Source organism: Rattus norvegicus, chromosome 6 (assembly GCF_036323735.1).
Source record: "Rattus norvegicus strain BN/NHsdMcwi chromosome 6, GRCr8, whole genome shotgun sequence".
Classification (NCBI taxonomy): Eukaryota; Metazoa; Chordata; class Mammalia; order Rodentia; family Muridae; genus Rattus; species Rattus norvegicus.
The window spans coordinates 16,047,914-16,072,602 of record NC_086024.1 but is presented as its reverse complement, the minus strand read 5'-3'; the positions used below and the strand labels follow the sequence as shown (position 1 = coordinate 16,072,602).

General features: G+C 41.5%; 1 protein-coding gene across 10 annotated transcripts in view; it reads right to left on the bottom strand.

Moving 5' to 3' along the window:
* Positions 1-24,689, bottom strand: part of Thada (THADA, armadillo repeat containing) — a 303,931-nt gene that overhangs the window by 167,921 nt on the left and 111,321 nt on the right. The window contains exon 27 of one of the 10 annotated variants that reach the window (XM_039112156.2): positions 739-15,493. The exons of the other annotated variants lie outside the window; for them this stretch is intronic. Coding sequence (XP_038968084.1) covers positions 15,397-15,493 — 97 coding nt within the window. The 3' untranslated portion in view covers positions 739-15,396. Of the gene's footprint in view, positions 1-738; positions 15,494-24,689 lie in introns of those variants that run through there. 10 annotated transcript variants of the gene reach the window in all.

Here is a 24,689-nt window from a genome sequence, read left to right as displayed (position 1 = left end):
ACAACTACCCAACAATGAACTGCTGGAGGAGTGCAGGGGCAGACCATATGAATGGTAATAATTGTATTCAATTTATATATAAGTGAAAAGGCCTTTTAACTGGTCAAAAAGGGGAAATGTTGTGGTTTGCCCTGGAGTTATCTGTATTTTGATGCTAATTCCACTGCCTGTCTAGTCATTACTCAGGACTCAGGTAACTTCACCAGAACCTTCTCCCTATTGAATTTGTAAAACACAGATGAGGGCAGGTACAGGATAGAAGGAGGCCTGTTATTGGATGAGAAGGAAGGATGGGCGGGAGAAAAGTTGAAGGAAGAGGAGGAGACTGGAATGGAAAGAGGGGAGACAGGAGGGACAGAGAGGGTATTCTTGGTGAAGAGAAAATGGAAACCTGCCTTGGGAACTAGATAAGTAGAGAGGTTGCTGCCAGGCTCAGAGAGAGGTCTTTGGCAGTGTGGTATGGGATGGAGGAAAGTGGGTGAGAGGCTTTGCTGACTGGGAATTAAGATATCTAGTAGATATCTTGAGGCATCACGGTGCCGGATCCTAGGGGGATAAAAGCAGATATCTTATTTTTTATATTTTTACAACAACAACTGTACAGGTCCAAAGCTGCAGGATCCTCCATGGCACAGGGCAACAACAGAATAACTGATGGATATCTCCAAGTAAAGAAGTGTAGACAAAAGGGTGTACCGTAGGACACACTGTGACACACGGTAGCTTCTACAATGAGATTTTCTTTTATTTTGTTTTGTTTCAGAGAGGAAGCTGCAAGGGTGGAGGGCAGGTACATGGGGGTGGGAAGATGAGTGGAACTGGGATATATAATGTGATATTCACAAAGAACCATCAAAAGGTTAAATATAAAAAAAAAATGACAGGAGCAGTTGGAGAATGGGGAAAGAAAACAAATGAAAAGCACCAAGAAAGACCTAAGTCACATTGAGAAGTGTCAGGCAGAAAGCTAGATTGGCAACATTATTATTGAACTCTATGACCTCACTTTCTTAAAAAAATAAACCGAAAACATTATTTTTGCATTTGAATTTTCTTCACTTTGGAATGAGATACAGGTACAAAATTTTGGTTCCTTTTATAATCCAAAACTTTAAAAATTTCTCTCTCTCTCTCTCTCTCTCTCTCTCTCTCTCTCTCCTCTCTCTCTCTCTCTCTCGCTCTCTCTCTCTCTCCTCTCTCTCTCTCTCTCTCTCTCTCTCTCTCTCTCTCTCTCTCTCCTCTCTCTCTTTCTTCCTCCCTCAACTCCCCCTCTCCCTCCTCCTCTGACTAGTCTTGAATTCACAGAGATTCTCCTGCCTCTGTCTCCCAAGTGCTGGGATGTAGCTCAGCTGGTTCAGTTCCAGCACTACATGAGCTTGGGTAGAACAAATCTAGTTCCCAGTGGAGAGAGGAGGGTCAGAGATTCAAATCCTCCTTGGCCACGTGGTGACCTTGCATTTTTTAAAAAAAAGTATCAGGTGCTGAGATTATTTGGATTATAAAAGAGAAATCATAAAAAGCCTACAGTCAACCAAGGAATTCTAAGAGTAGGAGAAATAGTCTTCGTCAGGTAAGAACACTTATATCACTGAGCTGGAGCTTAAAAATGGTAGAGGCAGTACACGCTGTAATGTGCGTGCTCTCATGATAGCATGTGCTATTACACTGAAAGGACGGTTGTGATGGGTGGGCCTCAGCTTAGTCTCCTTTTTCTTATAAGAAAAGGCCCTGCAACCATGAGCTTGCAAGATTTGTAGGACAAAATGAGACTAATAAGCACTTTCTCTGCTCCCTCCCTCACTCCCACCACCCCCATATTTCTAGCTTGTCTGGCTTAAGCAGGATGACACTACCTGCCACTTCCAACTACTCTCTCACAAGCTGTGGGTAATGCATAATGAAAACAGTGAGTGGCTTTTACTGAAGAAAGTTTAAAAATTATGTTGTCCCTAGAACAGTGGCTCCTTGAGACCCAAAATATCCTTGTTTCTGCTCCAACCCCAGTATCCAGAACAGCAGAAAGTACAACTCAGAAAATTATCAAAAACTGTCCTTCTTACTGCTGCCTTAGCAATCCATTTTAAACAAACACTGTCCCAAGAAAGAGTGAGCCATCTTGTCAATCTGAGGGTCCCAGTCCCATCCTCCTGCCTCTGGATACAGAGGATCGAACTCTCACTTTGGTAAGTGAACTTGCTATTCAGATCCTCCTCGGCAGACTTCTAGCTACTGTCTCACCTAGCATACCTTCAAGACATCATCTAGCGGATTCATTCATTCATTCATTCATTCATTCATTCATTATTTTGTTCATTAAGAGACAATAGGTTCAGGGCTAGAGAGATGGCCCCGTGGTTAAAAGCTCTTGTGGCTCTTACAGAGGCCCTGAATTTGGTTCTCAGCACCCATATGGTGGCCCATAATCATCCTAACTCCAGTATCAAGGGATAAAGTATGACCTTCATAGGTACTCAGCACACATGTGTTGAACATATATATATGAAATCAAAATAACCATACACATAAAATAAAATCTAAAAATTAAAATAACTATAAAAAAGAGAATTAATAGATTCACATAAAACACAGTATTTCTGGAATATTTAAAATTCTATTTTTTTACCTTTTAAGTTTCTTTCCTAAATTATACAGATATTTTCACTATGGTTGACATTAATTTGCCGGGGTTGGGGATTTAGCTCAAGCGCAAGGCCCTGGGTTCGGTCCCCAGCTCCGAAAAAAAGAAAAAAGAGAAAAAAAACCATTAATTTGCCAATTCAAGTCAATAAGGGAAGGGAAGGTACTACCATAATCCCAGAACTCAAAGACCAAGCTAGAACGAGGGCCTTGAATTATAAGCATTACAAGTTAAGCGAGCCTCCCAGGATGGAGCACACTGGGTGTGAGCACAGAACGAGGCACCCACCTCACCTTCCATTAAGCCGGTACCCTACTCCATGCCAGGCAGCTGCTTAGCAAGTGAAGGACAGACTATGACCCAGACAAGTCAGTTTTCAAAGGACTTCATGCCCCTGTGGTTTGGTCAGACAAGAATCTCTTTATACTGTCAGTCAGCCTGGTCCAGTCAGATAAAGGTCCCTTACCTGAGCTTCTTGCTTGCATACTCTGAGCCAGGACCACACACTGAATCTAAACAGGGAAACCAGCAGCTAAACTAATCTATAAAAATCTACTCATCTGTTCTCACGGAGCACTTCTAGAGATCGCTGGACCATAGATAGTTCCTTTTGGTTCAGTAAGTCTCTTGTCTCTATTTAAACCGAGAGAATCTATCAACTAAACTACAATAACTTTGCCCTCCCCTGCTTCCCCTAAACTTCTACCTTTCGTGCACATTAAATCAGAAAAGGGCCAGGAGCACGCATCTGCTCTTAATCAGGCTCAATGCTTCATTTTTCCCAGTACATATTTGAAAAAAGTCTGGGGATTCGAAGACCAAGATTATTTACAAATAAAGCAAACAAACAAAAACCAAAGCAAACTAAAAACCAGACACCAGGTAAATGCTACTGTCCTTCACTGTTGTCCACAGCCAGTAGGATGTGGTGTCTATGAAGGTAAGTTCCCAACACCTAAGTGATGACTCAGAGCACTCACGATAGTGCGGTTTTCCTTGGCCACAGAATTAACCAAGTTCCTGCTTAGTGGTGTCTATCTCAGTCTCCCACGCAGCACTGTCTGTAAACACTCAAAACGTGGCATAATGTTCCACAGATGAGCTACTTTCCCATTTCCAAACAAACGGGAAAAGCCTGTGTTTGGAGAAACAATGGAGAAAGACCATTGTTGGGCACTTCAGCCATTTGTTGTTTGAATAGTCAGAAAATAATCTGGAGTAAGTACAGCTCATTACTGTTGTTACTATTAAAAAAAAAAGAAAAGAAAACACCTAACCCCTAGTTTCCTGCAGCTGGCAGTGGAAAGCAGGATAGTTTCTGCTTAAATGCTAATAAAATGTATTAAATTAGACATTCTCAGGTCGGTCATGTGTTTGCTACTCTCATGAAAGTTGAGTTTTTAAAGTGCTCTGAAATCAGGCTGTCACCTCTGTGGATCCCAGAAAGCCATCCACTTGGCCCAAAGCAGCTTGCCTGCCCATCAAGATCATGCAGAGCCGAGCTCTGAACATTCTTTATCTGGCTGGAGCCATTCTGTTCCCATTCCCTTCCATGTGTTTCCCCAAATAACCAGACCCCAAGTCCCTCACAGGCTGAGGCAGCATTTTCTCTTCAGCTATATACCACAGCACCCAGAGAGGGACAGGCCAACCATGCATTTCCTACAATTTTTTAAATAAATGAAAGAATAAATCGGATCTCTTTTCTCTTCCTCTAATTTTCTATTAACTACAACTATTATTTGTCCACTTTTAAAAAGGTAAGAAACACAGAGCAAAACATCCAATCTTGCTTATTATAGAGACCCCATACACACACGTACAATGGCGAACTGTACACACATTAGCTTCTGGTGTTCTGAAGGAATGGCAAACACAGATCAGTTAAGCAATTCTATTTGCCACATTGTTTTAATTGAAGTTTAGATGCTATCTTTGCTTTTGACTTAATAGTCAGAGGGAAAAGTATTATCTTACGTTACTTAAAACACAATTTTAAAAAATAAAAATATATTTTTATCTTCAAATTTGGTTAATAATTTTAGCCAAATATGGAAAAAATGGGAATAAACTTATATAGCCTCAGAATTTTAAAAATATTGTTCCATTAATTTCTTTTTAACTAAAAATATTTTATTTCCATGTGTTCTATCTGTCTGTATGTCTGTGTACTATGTGCATGCTTGTGCCCATGTTGGCCCGAAGAAGGCCTGGGACCTACAGCATCTGAGCTATGGTTGGTCATGGGCCACCATGTGGGTGCTGGGAACTGAACCTGGGTCTACTGCAAGAGCAAGTGCTCTTAACAGCTGAGTTACCCTCCCTCCAGCCCCACTTCATTAATTCCTTGGCCACTGTGTGCAATGCTTCCTTCTGTGTGTAAATGGCCAGTAGTTTCCTCACCACCATCATCAGCTCTAAAGGCTGGGCCTTTGTGTGTGTGCACAGCCCCTCCCTCACTGTGTTGGGACTCATTTTCCTTGGTCCAAGGAGATTTTCTTGTGCTGTATCTGTCATAATTTCTTGACCTTATTTTATTATCCTTTCTGAATTCTCAAACTGGATGTTGAATCAACTGGAATAATTACCTCTTTTTCTTCTCCCCCATTTGCTCCCCAACTTTTAGTTCAACCTCTCCAACCTTCCAGAGAACCAGTTTTTACGTAGTGTACCTTAGTCACAATGGCAGTGCTGTGGTGAGCATGGCTTTCTGACTTGGTGACTTGTTACTGAGCACCACTTGTACTCACTATAATCTGGCAGAGGAGCTACAAGTGTATCAAGAGTGCTGTGGGTTGGGGATTTAGCTCAGTGGTAGAGCGCTTGCCTAGGAAGCCCAAGGCCCTGGGTTCGGTCCCCAGCTCCAAAAAAAAAAAAAAAAAAAGAGTGCTGTGCACTGCTACTCACCCCTCTCACAGACTCGGTCACACCAGGATTCCGTGAGTCAGCATACCTAACCTTCAAAGCCACTGCCTGCTAAATATCCTAAGTCTAGAAAGACTCCAAGTATTAAAAAGCATTTAAAACTCACAAATGTTAAGTAAAACACCCATCCTCATTAAATAATGATGTTTCATATAAAATGCTATGAGTTCAGGCAAATCTAATAACATGCCACAAAACTAAGGCAGTTCAAGTATTATATCTATCCATAATAAGCCTATTCTAATGGCAAGTTTTATAAATAATGTGAAATTTTTACTTTAGAAAAGGCTGCTACTAACCAGGGAATAGAATCTGAAACCACGTCCCCTACTGTTTTCTGCGTTGGGACAGTAATGGGGAAGCATCTGTGGAAAGGAAGCCCGAGAGCCGGCCGCGTGGAGGAGGGACTGCTCTCTACAGCAAGCCGGGGGCCTGCCTACCCTTCCAGGCGCCCTCTCATCTGCTTTCTGCAGGACGGGAATAGCCAGCCATGCCTGTTCAGTGGTGTTTCTGTGAGAACAGAGATAACACATCCACAAATCTAACTCTGTCCCTTCTCCACCGATTATCACCAGTGCTCTTTGGCCTTGGATCCCGCCGCCTAGGCTCTTCCCCTTCCTCCCTACTTTGAAGAGGAGATGAAAGGAAGAAAACAGATATTAGGATAAATTATCATGAAGGCCAACATGCCAGTGTCCAGCAGATCAGAGAATACAACTCACTTGTTTTTACAGCACAGACAGCTTTTCAAAATACATAAAATACAAACATTGAAAATATGATTAAAATTTAAGTTTGTCATAAAATTTTACACAGCATTCTGAAAACTTAACACCTATAATTTTCACGGATTAAATACTAAATTGTTTTACTCAACACTGAACATATTAAGTGCCAACAGCCAAAAAAAAATGGAAGCTACCAAATGAGATACAGTTAACACTTACAGAAACACAGATACACGGAGACACAGACGCCGTGACTAAAGGAGACAGCCATGGTACTCTATACACTCAATGCTACTGTACACTCTTTTACCTATGCATTACCAGAAAACTATGCTTCCTTTTGATGTATCCATTCTAGTAGTTAAAAACACACTTCTAGGCCTGAATAGGCATATAAAAAGGCACAAATACTACAATAAGTATTTATTTCATCCTTGGAAAAGAAAACCATTCTTACATTATTTTATAATTACAATGGACTGACCACCATCTGGGTTTACACTGAAAGAATTTAATATAACTCTTAAAAAGAATTCAAAAATAATTTCATATTTGCCAGAAAAATGACTGATAATAAAGACTAAACAAACAACAGTTAGCTGAAGGAACAATTTCTGCTAGCTTTAATATGGCACCTACTTTATTTTAAGTGAATTCTGTTGACCTGGTGTTTCTTAGGTCAGAGGATTTTGTGACACACCAGTAGCACTGTTTATAAAGCCATCACAGGGAGGTGACTGTAGGTTGATGTCATTATGCAGGTGAAGACAAACAAGATAAAACAAGGCCTGCCATTGGATGAGAAGGAAGGGAGGAGGGAACAGAGGTTTTAGAAGGAAGGGAGAAGAGGAGAGAGGAGGCCAGAGCAAAGAAGGAAAAGCTGGGAGAACATGGCGGCAGATATTAAGACTCTTCTCTGTGTATACATTGAGGTTGCTATGAGTACTTGTAAGGGATGGATGTATACAGGATTTTGTGTTGTCTAGATGGGCAAACCATATCTTATCAATTGGCTCAGAGGACATTGTGTGGAGCTGGGGACCGAACCCAGGGCACGCGCTCTACACTGAGCCAATCCCCACCCCTGGAGTGCTCTTTCATGTGGACTTAATTGAGCTGAAGAGAGAGCATGGTGACAGGACACCGAACCAGACCTGCGATGTATGTGACTGATGTGGTAACAACCTGCCCTGGGAACTAGACAGGTAGGGAGACTGCTGCCTGGGTCAGAGAGTACCTGGAGGCAGCACGGAGCTGCTGAGATAAATTAGTGCTTGGCCCGCTAGAGCTGGAACTATTGAGACTCCACCACCAGGGCATGGGGGTGGGAAGGGGGTCCCCCCTTTCATTATTCTACCACCACAGGTGACACCAGGTAGTTTCTAACACCTTTTTCCCTTTTGTATAAGTCAAATCACTATTGCTTCAGGTTTTCCCTCCTTAAGTCTAATTTTGTTCTTTTTATTCACTTCCTTTCTACAAAAGCTAAATAGCTATTAAATCTATTCTATTTGCTCTAGGATTTATATGTACTAAATTTAATCTACAAGTATACCAGGGAAGAGATTTAAATTTTTAAATAATTTTAAAAACAAGACCATGATGACAGGCTATGACACTGTGCACACTCCCATGGCCCCACTGTGCATGCCATTCTCATAATACAACCCAGAAGGATGGCCACAGCTTCTCTATAGAAAGACAGGAGCGGCTGAGGATGAACTGAAAACATAGCCGAAAAAGCCACCTAGCACCCGCTGGCCTACTTAACAAGGTCACTCAAGTTCACGGGTTGCTAATGCATGATGTTGAAAGATAAAGATGAATCAAAAGTCATCAATAAAATTCTGTTTTTGTCTAAGGACAAGTCATATCTGTTTTGACTCAGAAGATATGACTCATAATAAGGCCAGGGCTTCTTTTCCTTTTTTTCCTTTCTTCCCTGAAATTGTGAGCAAAACCAAAATAATGTGTCCATATATTGAATGGTGGTTTTGGTTCTGTTATTCATCAGATATGTGATACACTTAAGCCACCCAACCTCTGAATCCAGTTTACTCTTCTATTTACCAGGGATAACTGTTCATATACACACCCTTTCCAGTTAACACTGGGATCAAATGAGGTAACACATCAGAAAGGACAGATAGGTAGACAGACAGGCGCGCGCACACACACACACACACACACACACACACACACACACACACACACACACGAGAGAGAGAGAGAGAGAGAGAGAGAGAGAGAGAGAGAGAGAGAGGGAGAGAGGGAGAGAGGGAGAGGGAGAGAGAGAGAGAGACAGACAGACAGAGAGACAGAGAGACAGAGAGAAATAAAATGCTTAAAAATTAAATAGCTAACAATTTTTAACTTGGGGTATATTCTATGATGAAATACCCTTCATTTTATGAAACTACCCTGACCAAGTAGTTTAGTGTCCTTCTTTAGCAAAATGAAGTTCTACTGTAAAAAAAAAAAATTCTATTAGCTGAGTCTCAATTAAAAAAACAAACAAACTGCTGGTGTATGAAATCCCAAAGCCTGACTTCCAAAAGTCTACATTGCTCTAGCCAGCAGAACCACTCAAGTAAACATACTGATCTCCTGGCTTCAGCTTTGAGTTCCAATCCAGTTATAGTGTGTCTCCATTCAATTGCCAAAATGATCATCTAAAACAAATGTACTCCTTTTCAACCCACACTTTAAAACACGTGACTTGCTCCCATGCCCTCAAGCTGGGGCACGGTCCCCCATTCATCTTAAGCTGCTCTACCTCATTTGGCAGGTTTTTATCCCAGGCTTTGCAAAGGTGTGATTCCTGCTTGTTCCCAACCAAATGTTACAGAGCCTTTTTGCTCTGACACACTCCTGATCTCTCCCCACAAGTTCAGATGACAGCATGAATCCATGTGCTCTCACTTAAGGCTTCCCTGAAGACACTCATTCACACATCTAACACCAAACTTCTGAGCTGCACCAGACACAAGAAGGAAGAAGACAAAGTCCCACCTCCAGGAGTTGATGGTCCACTAAGAGAAACTAGACCAGACCCTAACAGCTAAAGTAAGAAGAAGGCTAGTGCTGTGGTGCACACTTGCCTTGAGAGTTAAGAGGCAAGAAGATCAAGGCTTCCAGGCCAGCCTGGACAAGAGAACCTGTCGCAACAAACAAAGTCAAAATATCTTATGACTGCTTACCATGGTTTCCCATGAGGCTCCCACTAAATCTAGCTCCTTGAAGGGGAAAAAACAAAAACGAACAAACAAAAATCTAGAAAAACTAAAGAATGAGTATCTGCAGCAGTATCCTAGATGCTATGTAAATGTGAGACTGCTCACTGTGTGCACAGCCTATAATGGCTTCTTAAAATGCTTCTCAGTCTGGTGTAAATAAGCTTTCTGAAGCCTACAGCATGCTGTGCCAGTAACAGCAGGCCATTCACTATTTAGACCTGGTGTGCATTTGGCACAAGCAGTTACTTTGCCAGTAATTTTCAGATCAGATGAGTTAAGCATTGCTGTCTTCAAAGTTTCAACTTGGCAAAATACACATCTTCCTCAAACTCATAACACAAAATTAAAAGAAAGCCAGCTCCTTAGATAGTCTAAATTCTAGGATGGTGGCTCTGTGCTATCTGTAAAACGCTAATACTAGACAAGTCAATAACTACCATGAACAGGAACCTTGTCAGATCACTGTCAAGACATAATCCCACCTAAGTTATCACCTGCTGAAGTAAATTAAAGTCAAGAAAGCAAACATTTCATGAATATTCACTTGCCTTTGGTCCAGGAAAAGTCTTAGAAACAAGTTTGCCTTTAATTAAAAATAAAAATAACCCAGAAGACTGAAATAAGATCTGAGGAACACTGGCCATGGGTCAGCCAGTCAGCATAAGAAAGAGTTGGCAGTGCCCAGGGGAAAGTGCTCCAGTGTGTGACTATGACACCATTCTGCTCATGTAAAGATTTGGAAATTAGATGTTCTGGACAGAATTAGGTCTAGCTTTCACACTACTGTGCTGACAAGTCAAAAAAAATAACCCTGGTACAAAGGAGCCCAGTGGTTCTGAAAGTGGCTCACTCTTAAAGACTACAAATACATTAAGCCCTGGCCCGAGACATAGAGGCCATAGTCAACAGTTGACAGGGACACTGATACACTCTAGATAATTCTAGCCTCACTTCCCAGGAATTTTAAATTAGACTTACAAAACAAGACAACAAAAGCAGAAAACCTAAAACAAAAGAAAAATCGACGGGGATGGGGGGGCTGGGAGAGTGGGAGAGGGAGAGGGATAATATGGTTATAGAGGTCTGAGCAGTGGGCAAGAGCCAAAGAGAAGCCCTCCAGAAAGTTAGTCTCACATGAACTGAGATAAACTGGGACATTGTCAGGCTTCAAAAAATAGGCTAGACCATACAGACACTGCTTAGATGATGCTTGGTTTTAAAGGACAGCAAGTATCAACTTCTCCTAGGCCTGCTGGGAGGCTGAAAGGGGAGGAAGTAAGCCTTTAGCAAAGGGTAAGCACAAATGCTTTTGAGGCCTAGATGCCTTTGGCTTGCCTAGAAGAATGGATGGGGGTGGAGGTAGGGGTGGGAGGTCTGAGATGTCAAGCTAATGGATCTGAACTCTTAGTTCTCAAATTCTGAGACGCTGCCTTAAGTTTGGGCCCAAGAATAAATATAAATTCTGTTTGGGTCACTCTGAAAATGTTTTAAGCAAGTATATGGTGCCTACATGAAAGTGGAGAGAGATTTTTTAAACTGACATTGTTCTTAAGGCTAGGAGTGGTGCCACACACCTTTAATCCCAGCACCCAGGATGTAGAGGCAGCATGGTTTACATAGGGGACCCTATCTCAAAAAATAGTATTAAATTAAACTTTTAAAGAAATAATTTTTTAAGTGTGTGTTGTGTGCTCATGTCTGTGGGTGTGATGGCAATATGTCTTAGGATGTAAGGAATCAAAGGAACACCTGTAGAAGTTGGTTCTTTCTACCATGTGGACCCCAGGGATCAAATAAAGAACATCCCACTTGTTGGTATCTTTACCCACTGAGCCATCACACTGGCTAGAGAGAGAGTTTTAAAAAACAATACTCTATTAGTTAGAAATGCACATATTTTCACGGGTATTGAATAAGGCCTATCACTGAGACAGTTTTAGACCACAGGGTAAACTGAGTCACCTGATCAAGTGCTGAAATGGCAGAAAGGTCCACCTGAAGCAGCCCCACAGTCCACTGTTCACTGGAACGCCTTCCCCCAGTCCTGTATTTGCTTTACACACTACAGATTTCCTCAGTACCTCGAAGGAAGAACTGTTAGTCATCAAGCTGGATTGTGTAACCTAATAGGGTCTTTGTTCAGAAAATTTAATTACAGGCCTGAACCCTGAATGAATGTAAAATAAAAACAAGCAGCTGGAGGTTCCCCCACCCCCACCCCCACCTCTACCCCACCATCCCTGGCACATCTGTGGCAGCAGTTTCTTCACTGGTATCTGCAGCATGGCCCATCCTCTGTAATTGCTTTTGGCTCCTCTGGCTGCCCTGTGGCTCCACTTACAATTAAGGCTTAAAGACGCTCAGAGGTGATTTCAGCTTTTTCCTACCTCTTAGGAGGCTTCTGCCTGAGCTCAGGCCATAGTCTTACAACTGAGCTAGTGTGTGCTTCCTGTCAGCCTCAGAGCTTTCCAATTTTTGCTCCCCAACAAGGCTCTACAGGAGAACAGAGTTCAAAACCAAGCTTTAATCTACCTTAACATTGACCAAATACTTTTACTCTGTAAGTACCCAAGGAAGGTTGCTGCCACAGGGCACCGGGTATTACTTACACTCTGCTGACTATCAGAGACTGCAAGATTTAAAAGCTAAACACCAGAAGCCCCACAAACTGCAATAATAACCACTGGAAATACCAGATTCAGAACTTTTCTGGGCAGAAAGCAAGGAGAACACCTATTAGTAAAAAGCTTACTTTCTAACCCTGGAGCCAAGCACTGGCACCCTTCCACAGAAAAACTGAGTCATGCCAGTGTCACAGGACGGAAAAGTGCTGGCCCAGATGGCCAGCGAGTATGAAGAGGACTTGCCCATGCATGGAGAACCCCTTTGAGGGCCTGAAAACCCACCTCCCCTCCGAAAGCATTGTTAAGTGATGATAAAATTTCCAGCTTAAAGCACAGGGAAAAACTTTCTAGTTTCAAACAAAAATAGAAGTTACAAACTTCAAACATTAAGTTTCCTAGAGGAAAGTAATATGCAAATGTAATTAATTCATGGGAAACGCTAAGGCAGCATTTCATTAAGAGGAGAAAAGAAGTCCCTCAGAATAGGTTATTTTGGAGGCAAGCAGTGAAGTTTCTCTTCCTTTCTGCCCTTCTTTCACTTACTAAAGACTATGTATGCTTGCATTGCAGGGGGGAGTACGGGGTGTGTGTGTGTGTCTGCGTGCTCCAGTGTGCAGGGTGGGGGAGGGGGTGTTTGAGGGGATACAAAGGCCCTCAGTATTCAGTTCCTCACAGTACTGGGGAAACTCTAAATCAGAGGGACCCACCAAAATGCTATTCTGTTTTGAAAGTGGCCTTAACTGTGAAAAGGCACATTTCCAGTTCAAAATTCAAAGGTAGCTCTCCCAACAGAGGACTGGTTATTTGGATGGAGACATGTGATAAACACTCCCTAAGGAAGGAGCAAATGAGAAAGGGTCAAAGGCAAAGTCGAGGTGGGGGAGGGAGGGAGGGCCTGCACTGTCTCAGCAAGCTGCAGTCTGAGTACCCACAGCACTCCATAAAGAGCTGCTGCTGGTTAAAGAAAAACTCCAGCTTCTCTGGGGTGAATACCATGACATCTGTTCTCTTCTCATAACAGCAACTAAGTTGATTTAGGAAAATATTCTCTCTTCTAGAGTTGTTGGTGCATAATTACATGATTTCTCTTGAGCCCTGGTCTCTCTGTGTTTATTTTGCACATCTGCTCTCCCAATACCTGATCACACAGAGGTATCATAAAGAGCAAACCAACAGGTATAAAGAGACCAGCCCTCAAAACAGATCAAAGCAAACAGCCCGTGGAGTGCTTTGGAAATCTTGGCTGGCAGCTCTTGTAAATAAAAGTGCTTCTAAAGCAGAAAGCATTCAACTACCGTATTTATATAGGGCGTGATTGACAGGTCAGTTATTAACTTCATAAAAACACAGGCAATGTTAACTAGCAAGAATGTTTGTTCTAGCTGTTCTATCTGAAGGAAAATGAAATCCAAGATAGAATGGCTTGCTCTCTGTTTCTTTTAAGTATTTATTTTAGAACCATGCAGTATAAAAGAATGTTTTTTCAAGTCAGTGAACTTAAGCTATTTTGCTTACTGTTCTGGAATTTAAGTATGTTGTTATAATTCTTTAGAAAACAAATGTTACATTTACTAAAGGCAAATTCCAATGGTGCACCATGATCTTTTGAAGACTTCAAAAGATTTTTATTCTTCTGAGTTACTAAAACTAAAGAAATTTTACATTAATTAGCCTCTCTTCCAGTAACTAAAGTAGATCAAGTCAGAAATCCAAAGGGCAAAAAGACTTCCTCTTGTGCTCTGGACTCGGGCGTGTGTCCCTTGAATTACTCAGGCAGCAGATCTAAGTAAGTTCTGCCAGGAAGAGGTAAGAATAAATTGATGTGTATTTTACTAATACTATATTGATGTTTTTAATTGTATTCTTAATGTACTTTAATCACATATGACATTTACTGAAATATTACAAGGTAGCATGCTTTATTTTCTTAAATTCTAGAAAATTGTCAGCAGCATGTAGATGTTCCTTCAGGAAATCCTTTAGAACTAAATCCAATTTTGTATGAAATTCCCACCCTAGGAGGTCCAACCAGAAAAATCAGCTAACAAGCAAACATGTTTCTCCAACTCAAAAAATAACTATTTTAGTAGTAGCCCTGAGTATCTACATAATAAAGGAATCTAAAAACACTTGTGTTCATCCAATCTATACTCTTCTTCATTTATAAAATAAATTTTTATATGACAAACAAATGGAAGAAAAAGAGGGGAAAAACAAGTTTTGCTCTTTAGAATCAATAATGAATACTTTTAAGGTTGGAGTCATATGAAGTTGGCATTTCCTAGCCAAATAAATGCTTATGAAATGACTGGTGTTTCTGTGAGGATTTGTTTATGTGTACTTAATATCCTCAGGCCTCAGAGTTTTTTCCATGTAAACATAAGTTTTGTTAACTACCTCTTAAATTTAATTTAAAAGGCTATTTGTTATCAAAAAACTTCACTCTTAGACAAGGCTGTCATCATAGGAGCAGCATACCAAACCCAAGAACAAAGCCCACGTCCCCAGGAAACCTGTCCTTGCTCAGCAGTACACTTTATGTACCACAGCCCTGCTTCCTTCACCACTGGCAAACAGCAGCCTTTCAGAACACAGAATTCTTATGAAATGAATACTCAGTCTCAGAGCATGCCCTGGCCTCCTCTACTACACACCCTCCCCCTGCACGACTATATTTTCAAACTAGAATATTTGTTTTGACAGACTTCTGCTTGCTTAATTCTCTGGCAAAGGCTTTCTTGTGAGCTCCTGGCCAGTAATGAACATTTTGCCAAAAATATGCAACTCTTGGCAGGACAAGAATAAGGGAGAAAAAACCCCTGCTGGCAGAGCCGTCCAGAATTGAAGATAAAAGCAGGTACAGTGGATAAAGAGAATCCTTTCCCTAACGTATTATAATTCTCTCTGTTTCCCTGCTTCTATCAGGAGAACTCTCACCTGGCAGTCACATGTCTTCTCTGCACATATAAAGCAATAGAAACGGCTCTTCTGGCCTCGCTTTCTAACTCAAGAACTACTTTTCCAAACGAAATATGCACGTTAGCTAATCCTACTGAGAGAGCAAATCTCCCCAAACAATCTCTTAATAATAGTTTGTCAAGAAAATTAAAATCCATTGAACTTCTTTAATCCTGAGGATACTCTCATTATTTCTCCAATTACATTTAAGGACTTAACACTCAAAACGGTAACAAAGCAAAGACTTCCGCCTCCCCGCCCCCAATAAGTTCCAATGGCTGGGCTCCTCAAGAGCGCTGAGGTGGGGAGTGAACAGCCTCCTCACAAGCAGAGTCTTGGATGAACAGCCCAGCAGCACATTTCCTCCATGGGTGAATCCAAGCACTTTGGAGAAAAAAAAATATTAAAAAATACTTGCTGATTTTAAAAGACACAAGCATACATGCCCCATCTCCAAATCTGATTAGTGAAGCAGTCCATCTCTGTTGAGAGATTTTACCAGATACATCATTTAACTACTGATGCCATTCTCATCCTTCGGTGAGCCTACTCACTGAGACATAAAATACCATCTACCTGCAGAAGACTCCTTTGTCTAGGCCAGACCTTACTCCTGGGTTCCAGACCCAGTGTGTATAACTGTCATGTGGACATGCTCCGTTGGATCTTCCTCTAGTGTCTCAAGTCTTGGGTCCAAAGTGAACTTTGGAGGCTCGGGATGCAGTTAAGCTGGTACAGTGCCTGCTTAGCATGCATGAATTCATTCCCAGTACCACACACACTGGGTGTGGTAACTCACACCTGTAACCTCAGTACTTCAGTGGTAGAGGAGGATCAGATGTCATCCTTAGCTACAAAGTGAATGTGAGGGTAGCTTGAGACACATAAAGCCCTGGGGGGTATAGGGACGGGGACAGGGAGAAAGGGAAGGTGGATAAAAGGGAGGGAGGGCAGGCAAGAGTGAAATAGATGGGGAGGGCAGGCAGGCAGGCAGGCAGGCAAGCACACAGCTGTCCTCAACACCTTTATAAAGGATACTATTAGACCAACCCACAGTTTGCTTCACTTGCCCAACTTCTATTTATTTCTGAAGCTCAGACCCTGACTTTACAGGAAGCCCTCCCTAACAGATAATCATCAACTACACCCTTCTTCCAAACCCTCCCTACAAAAGCCCTGAAGCTGTGGCCTGCAACTTAGTCACCTATTCTAGCTGACTCTGAGAGTCTTTTTTTTCTTTGGCGGGGGGGGGGGGGGGGGAGGGGGGGAGAATGTGACTGTACCTGAATGTATATATGTGTAACACATCCACGTCTGGTGCCTGCAACGGCCTGAACAAGGGGTTGAATTGCCTGGAACTGGAGTGAGCTATCCAGGTGTTTAGGAGAACCGAACCCAGGTCCTCTGTAAGAAGACCAAGTGTTTTTCACAAATCAGCCCCAGACTCTAAGATTCTTAAAGCTAAAGACTTAAATGTTCAGCACCTTACTCTGCACACAACAAAGCAGCCCAATCCCCTGAATAAATGTCTCTAACAAGAGTGAAGCGTCCTGTGCTGGGCACTCTTTCCATGCTGTATGGACAGGATTAGCACCGTCACAGGAGCCTCAGACTCAGGTCCTGGTTGACATGTGAGGTACTGAATCAGGGCGTGAGTGTGCTTCAGGACTCCTTCCTCCAGTATGAGCTAATGCTCTTATCTCCAGGAGCCTGAGTAATTTTATTCCACCTCTCAGGAAAGAGGACACGATTAAACCACTAGCAAAACTCTGTTGCTTTTAGAAATAGTGTGTATTGGTCAACAAAAAAGCTTTGATATAATGGAAAAATAACTAGATTAGGAGTCATAACACCAGCTCTGCATCATACCAGATATGAAACATGTAGCAAATTAATCATGGACACTCCCAAGAATGCTATCTGGAATGGGGCAATAATACTTATCCTACTGGGAATGCCTGGGAACACATGAGATAAGGTGAAGACAGTCTGCAGGCTTTTTATAAAGCAGAGTACACTACTGTTATTTCAACCAGGAACTACAGAATGAGAGGACATTTGCTTCTGCACACAGCCAGTACCTACAACTGGTCACTGTATACTTTTATTTTGATTTTCTCTTTCAAATAATTAGAAAAGTTTTCACATTTGCAAAACTGTTTCTACCAAATGTTGAAAAAAAACTCTAGTAAAGTGAACCAATTATAGCACATCTGTTTTAAGACTTTCAGTATAAAATTAGAAAATGAAAAAATACTGAGTATTAATATAAGTTTGAGAATAGTTTCAAAAACAAAACAAGGAGCAACACAAGGAACTAAAGGATCCACACTACAGTGGTTATCCATGCCCTCTGTCACCAGTGGAATCTGATATAATGCAGCCAGGGCTCTGACCCCACAGACTATGAACAGCTCAGTAGATAAATCTCAGTAAGCCTCTACATCAAACAGACTGGAAAAAATCAAAAGAGCGCTGAGCTAAGCCAGACTAGATTGATATTTTGGTTTATTGGCTAACTGTCATGCTTGGAAAGGCATAAAGCTTAATTGTGAGGCCTGAGGTAAACGTAAAAAGTGCTGGTCTTTAGTAGAAATACTGATCATAGCATCTGTTGCTAGTTAAAATAAGTGGAGATCTTCATCCAGAATATTTTTAGTTGTTTACATTTTAAATAAAGGAAAATAACCTGTCACATAGTGGCTAGTCTTGAGTCACCATTTCAGCCTTTTGAGAATGCTTGAACTCCCTCGTGTGAATGAGGGAGTAACGCTGCTGTTAATTCGAAGCACAGGACAGGCGAAAGGAGCAGGAATGAGCTCTGTGCTTCCGTTCACAGCTTCTTATGGTATTACTAAGCATAGGTTCCTCACACATATTAGTGAACACAACCCTGTATGGGAAAGTAAAGTCCACTGCTAGAATTTGAATCTTTTTAGGACTTTCTATGGAATAACTTACTCCACTTGGCTGAACAAGCATCCAAACCCAACATTTATTTTTAATGGAGAATACAAATACAAGCACTTTGTTTTAAAAAACAAATGCAATGGTCATGTAAATCCAAAAGTGTTAACTGTTTCAAGCTTCCACTTTGGATCATTTAGAATCTACAGAAGTTTGTTCCCAGCTTATCCATCACTAGTCTCTACTAAGGAAAATGATTCTAAAAATTAAGATGGTTTACAGTATTTAAAATCTCATTATTTATATAAAAGCCTAGAGCTTCAATAGGTAAGCTAAAGGCTCTTAGATGTAATCAACTTTACCAACGCCTATCCAGGGCTGTTTGATATTTTCAAGGAAAATACACTCACCATAGTTTTTTATAAAATAGCAAGTGGGGAGTAGATATAGGAGATGTAGAAGGGGAAAGAGAATTCAGAAAGTTTCTTCTGTAACTTTTCTTTCTGAATCATCAAAGAGCACCCACTTCCCTCATACTCCTTGAAGTTTTGCACTACACAGGAACTTTTGTTCTCAAGTCCACGGTGTTTATACCGCTCATGCTTGGTCACGGGACTCCTTGCTCCTGTCAGACTCCTGGGTCCCATTCCTATCATTAGCTTCAGAATGTCTGTCAGTGAATGGTGTCCCGAACGCCTATTAGGATGTTCTGTTGGCCCTGAGAGAAGGTTCTCCTGGTTAACTACAATAAAGGTCCTTGGCTCTGAAGTGCCGTCCTTTCACAGCTACTCAGGCCACCCAACACTACTCAGGCAGTGTCTACCGTGTGTTGTGACTCACACTACACACACAATGCATTCTTTCTTTGGTATTTCTTTGAGAATACAAATTAACTTATAGGAGACAATATGCCAGTCTAAGATGTAAGATGAGGTGTCATCCTATGGATGTGACTCCGCTGGTAGAACGCTGACAAAGTGCTGGGAGGCTGTGGGTTCAATTCCCAGTAGTGCATAGACCAGGGCATGGGCACACAGGCTTGTAATCCATGCACTACAAAGGTGGAAGAAGGAGATGAGGAGTCATCCTTGGCCTCAGCCAGTTCCTGGCCAACCGAGATATCCTATCTCAAAACGTCAACAACAACGGAACAGAAGAATCTTGAAGAAAGAGAGAACAAATACCAAGACAGTGGGTGCACTCATGCAGTTAACTTAAAACAAAAACTCTCTCAGCCCTACAAAAACAAAACAAAAGCAGTAAGACAGAAAACACCAAAACAAAACAAGTTCTCCATGCACACAAAATAAGTAAAAAATAAACAATGTACAGAATTCCTTTCGTGTTGGCTAATTACTCCTGAGCATGGCACCTGCCCTGGGGTGTGGCTGATAGGCCCAATGACATTCCATTGAAGAAAACTGATTTTCTCTTTGCCAGGAGGTATCAAGTGCAAATAGTTTCTTGGTTAAGGGTAGGACACCGTGTCTACCTCCCAGTCAGTGCTGCAACTCCAACTGACTTGAACCAGTGCAGATCTTAAAGAGAAAACAGCGCCAACAAAAACCACAGCTAAGCAGTGAAATGAGAGGTCTGTATACCAAGCACGGGAACAGGGCCCTCCACAAGCACCTCCACTTTCCCCTCACAAATACCCCAGAGTCAGATATTATTATACCATTTCCTGAGAACACTGAGATGAAGGAACCAGAACTCAGAGCACTAAAACACAAGCAAATGAGGTGAGGTCTCAATGTGGCTGTTGCCCTGTCTATCTCAACATGCCTCTCCTGGACATGCCACAAAAGGCAGATGCCGACCAAGTGACAGGAAAAAGGTCCGGCACAGCCACAACAGGGAAGATTTCCCAGAGAACAGCAAAGGATTGAAGCTAAACTTGAAGGACAGAAAGTGTAACTTAAGAAAGGAAGGAGGGGGCTGGAGAGATGGCTCAGCGGTTAAGAACACTGACTGCTCTTCCAGAGGTCCTGAGTTTAATTCCCAGCAACCACATGGTGGCTCACAACCATCTCTAATGGGATCTGATAACCTCTTCTGGTGTGTCTGAAGACGGCTGCAGTGTGCTCATAAATAAAAATAAATAAACCTTAAAAAAAAAAAAAGACAAACAAACCCTTTAAAAAAAGAAAGAAAGAAAAAAAATGAGGGATAGGCATTTTAGGGATAGGAAAAAAAAACCCACAAAAGCTGGGGGTGGGGTCATCCCTCAAAGGAAAAGTAAAACATATTCAAAAGAACATTGACAGATTGGTCTGATTAGAGTTTATGTATTTGTTGGGTGGGAGACGGCAGCCCAAGAGTTTAATAAATATTTGTGAGTTTGAATAACAGGAAATAAGGTGAAAGGTCAGGTGCAAATTATAAAGGATCCTGAAAGCAAAGCTGAAGAAAATACAATTAACCAACAGATAACTGTGGGCCAATGCTCAATCCCCCACTAATAAAACCAAAGGAGATTGAAACAACTGGTCCTTTTCCTACCACATTCCCTTGCACACGCATTACAAAAGAACAATTATGGTCACTGCTGAGAAGATTATACATGCTGGTAAATTTGTAAACTGATAAATCTCATTTAAAAGAAGCTTGGCTATCAGTTTCATAAAATGTTTGTATTCTTTAACACAGTATTCCCATTTCTGATCATTTATTCCAAAAAAATAATTCTCCCCAGAATGGGAAAAAAATTAAAAGTTCACAAGAATAATCCTTATGCTATTTTTCATTATATGGAAAAATTAGATAGGCTGTAAATGCTCGATGAATGATGGGCAGCGGGCGGAGCAGGGAGCAATCAGAGGAACAGAAATCTTTGAGGGCTAGTGAAAGAGAGACGACTGCTGTAGGAAGGTCACATGAAAACTGTTTTTCAAGATCAAATTAAATATCTGACAACCACAAACAGAACCCAAAGACAAGTAGTGTGCAGGGTCCTAGAAATTACACACAGTGACATGAGCTAAAGAAAAGTCTACATATATTAAAACACTTCTGAATTAATATCCTAAAAGCTAGGAGGAAAGAAATATTTAGTAATAGAATTATTTGCAAGGAACGGTATCACAAGCCTACAATCCCAGTACTCAGAAGGGAAAGACAAGAGTGTCAAGAGTTCAAGGTCATTCTTGACAACACTGGAAGTTTAAAGCTAGCCTTGGCTACAGGAACACAGCTCTCAAAAAAAAAAAAAAAGTACACAAGCTATGACAAAAAATGGTGATAGAATTATAATTTTTATCAAGAAAACTATGGCTTGTTCATTATAAAGAACTTACATAATCACTTATGAAAAGGTGAAGTACTTTAAAAGCTGTCAAGATGGCCTAGGTTAACAGCTTTGCCATGTATACCTGGCACGATGAGTCCTAGCCTCAGAATTCACAATGGAAGGAGAGCGCCAACCCCTCCAAATTTGCAGGGAACAAGGACACTGTTAGCACCACTCATTATTCCCCAAGAATGAATACAGATACATTTATAGACTGTCTTGATTATACAGAACACACCCAAAGGCCCAGGGAGGAAGTTCAGTTGTAGAATGCTTGCCTCACATGCACTACACCCTGGATTTGATCCATAGCAACTACACTCCTCACACCTTCCCTTAAAAAAGACAGATATCAAAACTCACTTTGTCCCTCTAAAAAGTAGCAAAATCTCAAGTTGGCTGAGCGCCAAATATACATAAGGCATAACTTGTGCATCACGGGAGAGTATGTAAGAGTCATGGCATAGCATGTGCATCACAGGGGAGTATGTAAGAGTCATGGCATAGCATGTGCATCACGGGGGAGTATGTAAGAGTCATGGCATAGCATGTGCATCACGGGGGAGTATGTAAGAGTCATGGCATAGCATGTGCATCACGGGGGAGTATGTAAGAGTCATGGCATAGCATGTGCATCACGGGGGAGTATGTAAGAGTCATGGCATAGCATGTGCATCACGGGGGAGTATGTAAGAGTCATTAGACGCTTGCCTCCGGTTGTTCCAGAGCAAGACTATAACTTGATTCCTAATTAGCAAACATTTCCTCATTCTCAAAACTATTGTCATTTCATAATATAACACTTACCTCTTCGTTATTTATTTTGACTACAGTTTTGTTTGAGTTTGTTTCATTACAAGCACATTTTATGTTCTGGTATACTCCTTAGACCAATGTGCGATGCCTCTTCACACATATTCATCAATGATATCAGATTATACGCACAAAGTTACTCCAGATGAAGATAAACTGTCCTGGGACTTTTAAATACTTACAATGGGTAACATCGCATACATATAGAAGGCTTTAAAAATCATTAAATTTCAATTTAATGAGAATGGGAGCAAAAGGAGTTTTCAGAGAAAGAAACCCCACAGAAAAATACAATGGATTCCAGAGAATTCAGTCTTCCTGGACAAGGCAACAGCAAGGCAGTTATGTCAAAGAAGTTTTGACAGCAGACAGAGATGAAAACGGGAAGGATAAAAACAAGTATTTGAGCATGGCAGTCCACCAGTGACAGGATGCTCTCAGGGACATTCCCATTATTTCATGTCATATGTGGTCACTGCAGGTACCCCACAGAAATGAGGTACTTCACTATTGAACCATTATACTCTTATAATGATAAAGTCAAACCAAACTGTGATGGTCAGTGTTAAATGCCCAGCTTGACAAGATCTAGACTCACTGAGGAGCTGGGCCAAGCATCTGAGTATGCCTCTGAAGGATTGACTGGCACAGGAAGAGCATCTTAACTGTGCTCCAGGCTGGTCCCTGGCAGCACCCTGAGCTGTGTAAATGGAGAAAGGCGGCAGAGCAGCACCACAGTTTCATCGTCTGTGTCCAGCTCCTGCTGCCTGATGTTCCTGCCATGATGAGTGATACCCTGAACTGTGAACTAAAATAAACCCTTTCCCAGTAAGCTGCTTCTGTCAGAGTGTGTCATCCCAACAGGAAAAGACATTACTGGTGAATGACCAAAATGAGACAGTACCATTCAAAACACTTCTTTTACATCTCTGTAGTGCTAACTAACCCTTTAGAGAAAACTTAATCAATCTTCATAAAGAAGATAACGATGATGAGCCATCCTAGGGTTTTATTTGGGTTTTTGTTTGTTTTTTTGCTAATTTATTTTTGTTTTGGTGAAAACGGGGCATTTTTTTTATCTGTAAAGACCAGTGACATTGTTTCTTGAAGCTATCATTTCCAAATATAAATTTAGAAGATAGTGTAGAAGATAGTGCCAACAATGCCCTGTACTTACTCCGTATACTGGCAGGGTAAAGAACTCAATAAGGACAATGGTACACACAAGAAGACGTGGAGAAAGGAAAAGGTTTGAAGAATATATGCTTAAAGACTAGGGCCGTGTTGTGCTGGAGGTGCATGTGTTCAGAGGAATTGAGTGGAAACTGGAAGAGCGGCATCCAGATTGCTCCTCCGAGGGAGGGGACAGAACTCAGAGTGCTTCCATGCCTTCCCACCTACACAGAGTTAGTGGGAGGAAGCGGCCCACAGCGGGTCACACCATCACTCTACCTGTCCTTAAATTCTGATCGTATTTTATAAGTGTCTGAACCTCGTCTGTGCTCACAGACTTGCATGAGTGGTCTGTAGACATGGTACCACAAGCACAGGATCTCAACTGTGATAAGGGTCGGCAAAGGGACTCAACTGAATAAAGGGGCAGAAATGACACCTCAGATACCTCAGTAGTCACAGAAATAAATCAGCAAATATGAAGATGCCACAGAACTGAGTTCACAGAGGGGAAATTCTAGCTCTCCCTCCAAGACTCAGCAGCTACATTAGACCCTATGCAATGCAGCTAATCTACTCTTCTCCAGGTCAGCCAGGCTGGTTTGCCCTGGGCCAGATAGCTTCGTGTTCCTTCTATAGAAGCAGTTAGTACAAAACATACAGTTCAGCATTTACAGGACAGAAAAGAAAAACTTGGCTGTCAGAAAAAAATTATTCAGGACAACTGGACTAATTTGAGCCAAGGGGCCAAAAAACTCAGTTTAAAATACCACATTTGATTTAAAATGAATGAGGATTTGGGACCCAGAAATAAAAATAAATCAAATAACAATTCCAATAAACTTGTATTATTTGACTTCATAGTTTTACCTTCCAAAAAGAAAATCAACATTGTAAAATATGGGTCAAATTGCAAAGTAAGTCACAGTTTGCAATTAGCTTATAACAGATCAAGTATTGTCTTCCTTTCTTTTCTAGTGCTATGCTAAGGTACCATGACCAAGGGAACTTAGAAAAGAAAACTTTATTGGAGACCTACAGAGGGTGAATCCAGGATAAGTCATGGCAGGGACCGTGGTAGAAGACAGGACGCATAGCAGTAACAGTGGAGTAGGAGCTGAGAGCTCACACACTGATCCACAAGCACAGGGCAGAAAGAGAGAGAGAGAGAGCTACCTGAAAACCCTGTGACATCCCTCCTCCAACAAGGCCACAGCTCCTTATCCTTCTCAAACAGCTGCACCAACTGAGAGAGGATCAAGCATTCAAATATATGAGCCCATCAAAGTCCTTTCTCTCCAAACCACCATAGCTATGATGTTGGGAGACATTTCCTTTTGCGAACAGCATTTTCAGTCTCAGAAAGTAACTGTATCATAGTTAGAATCTCTATTTTAA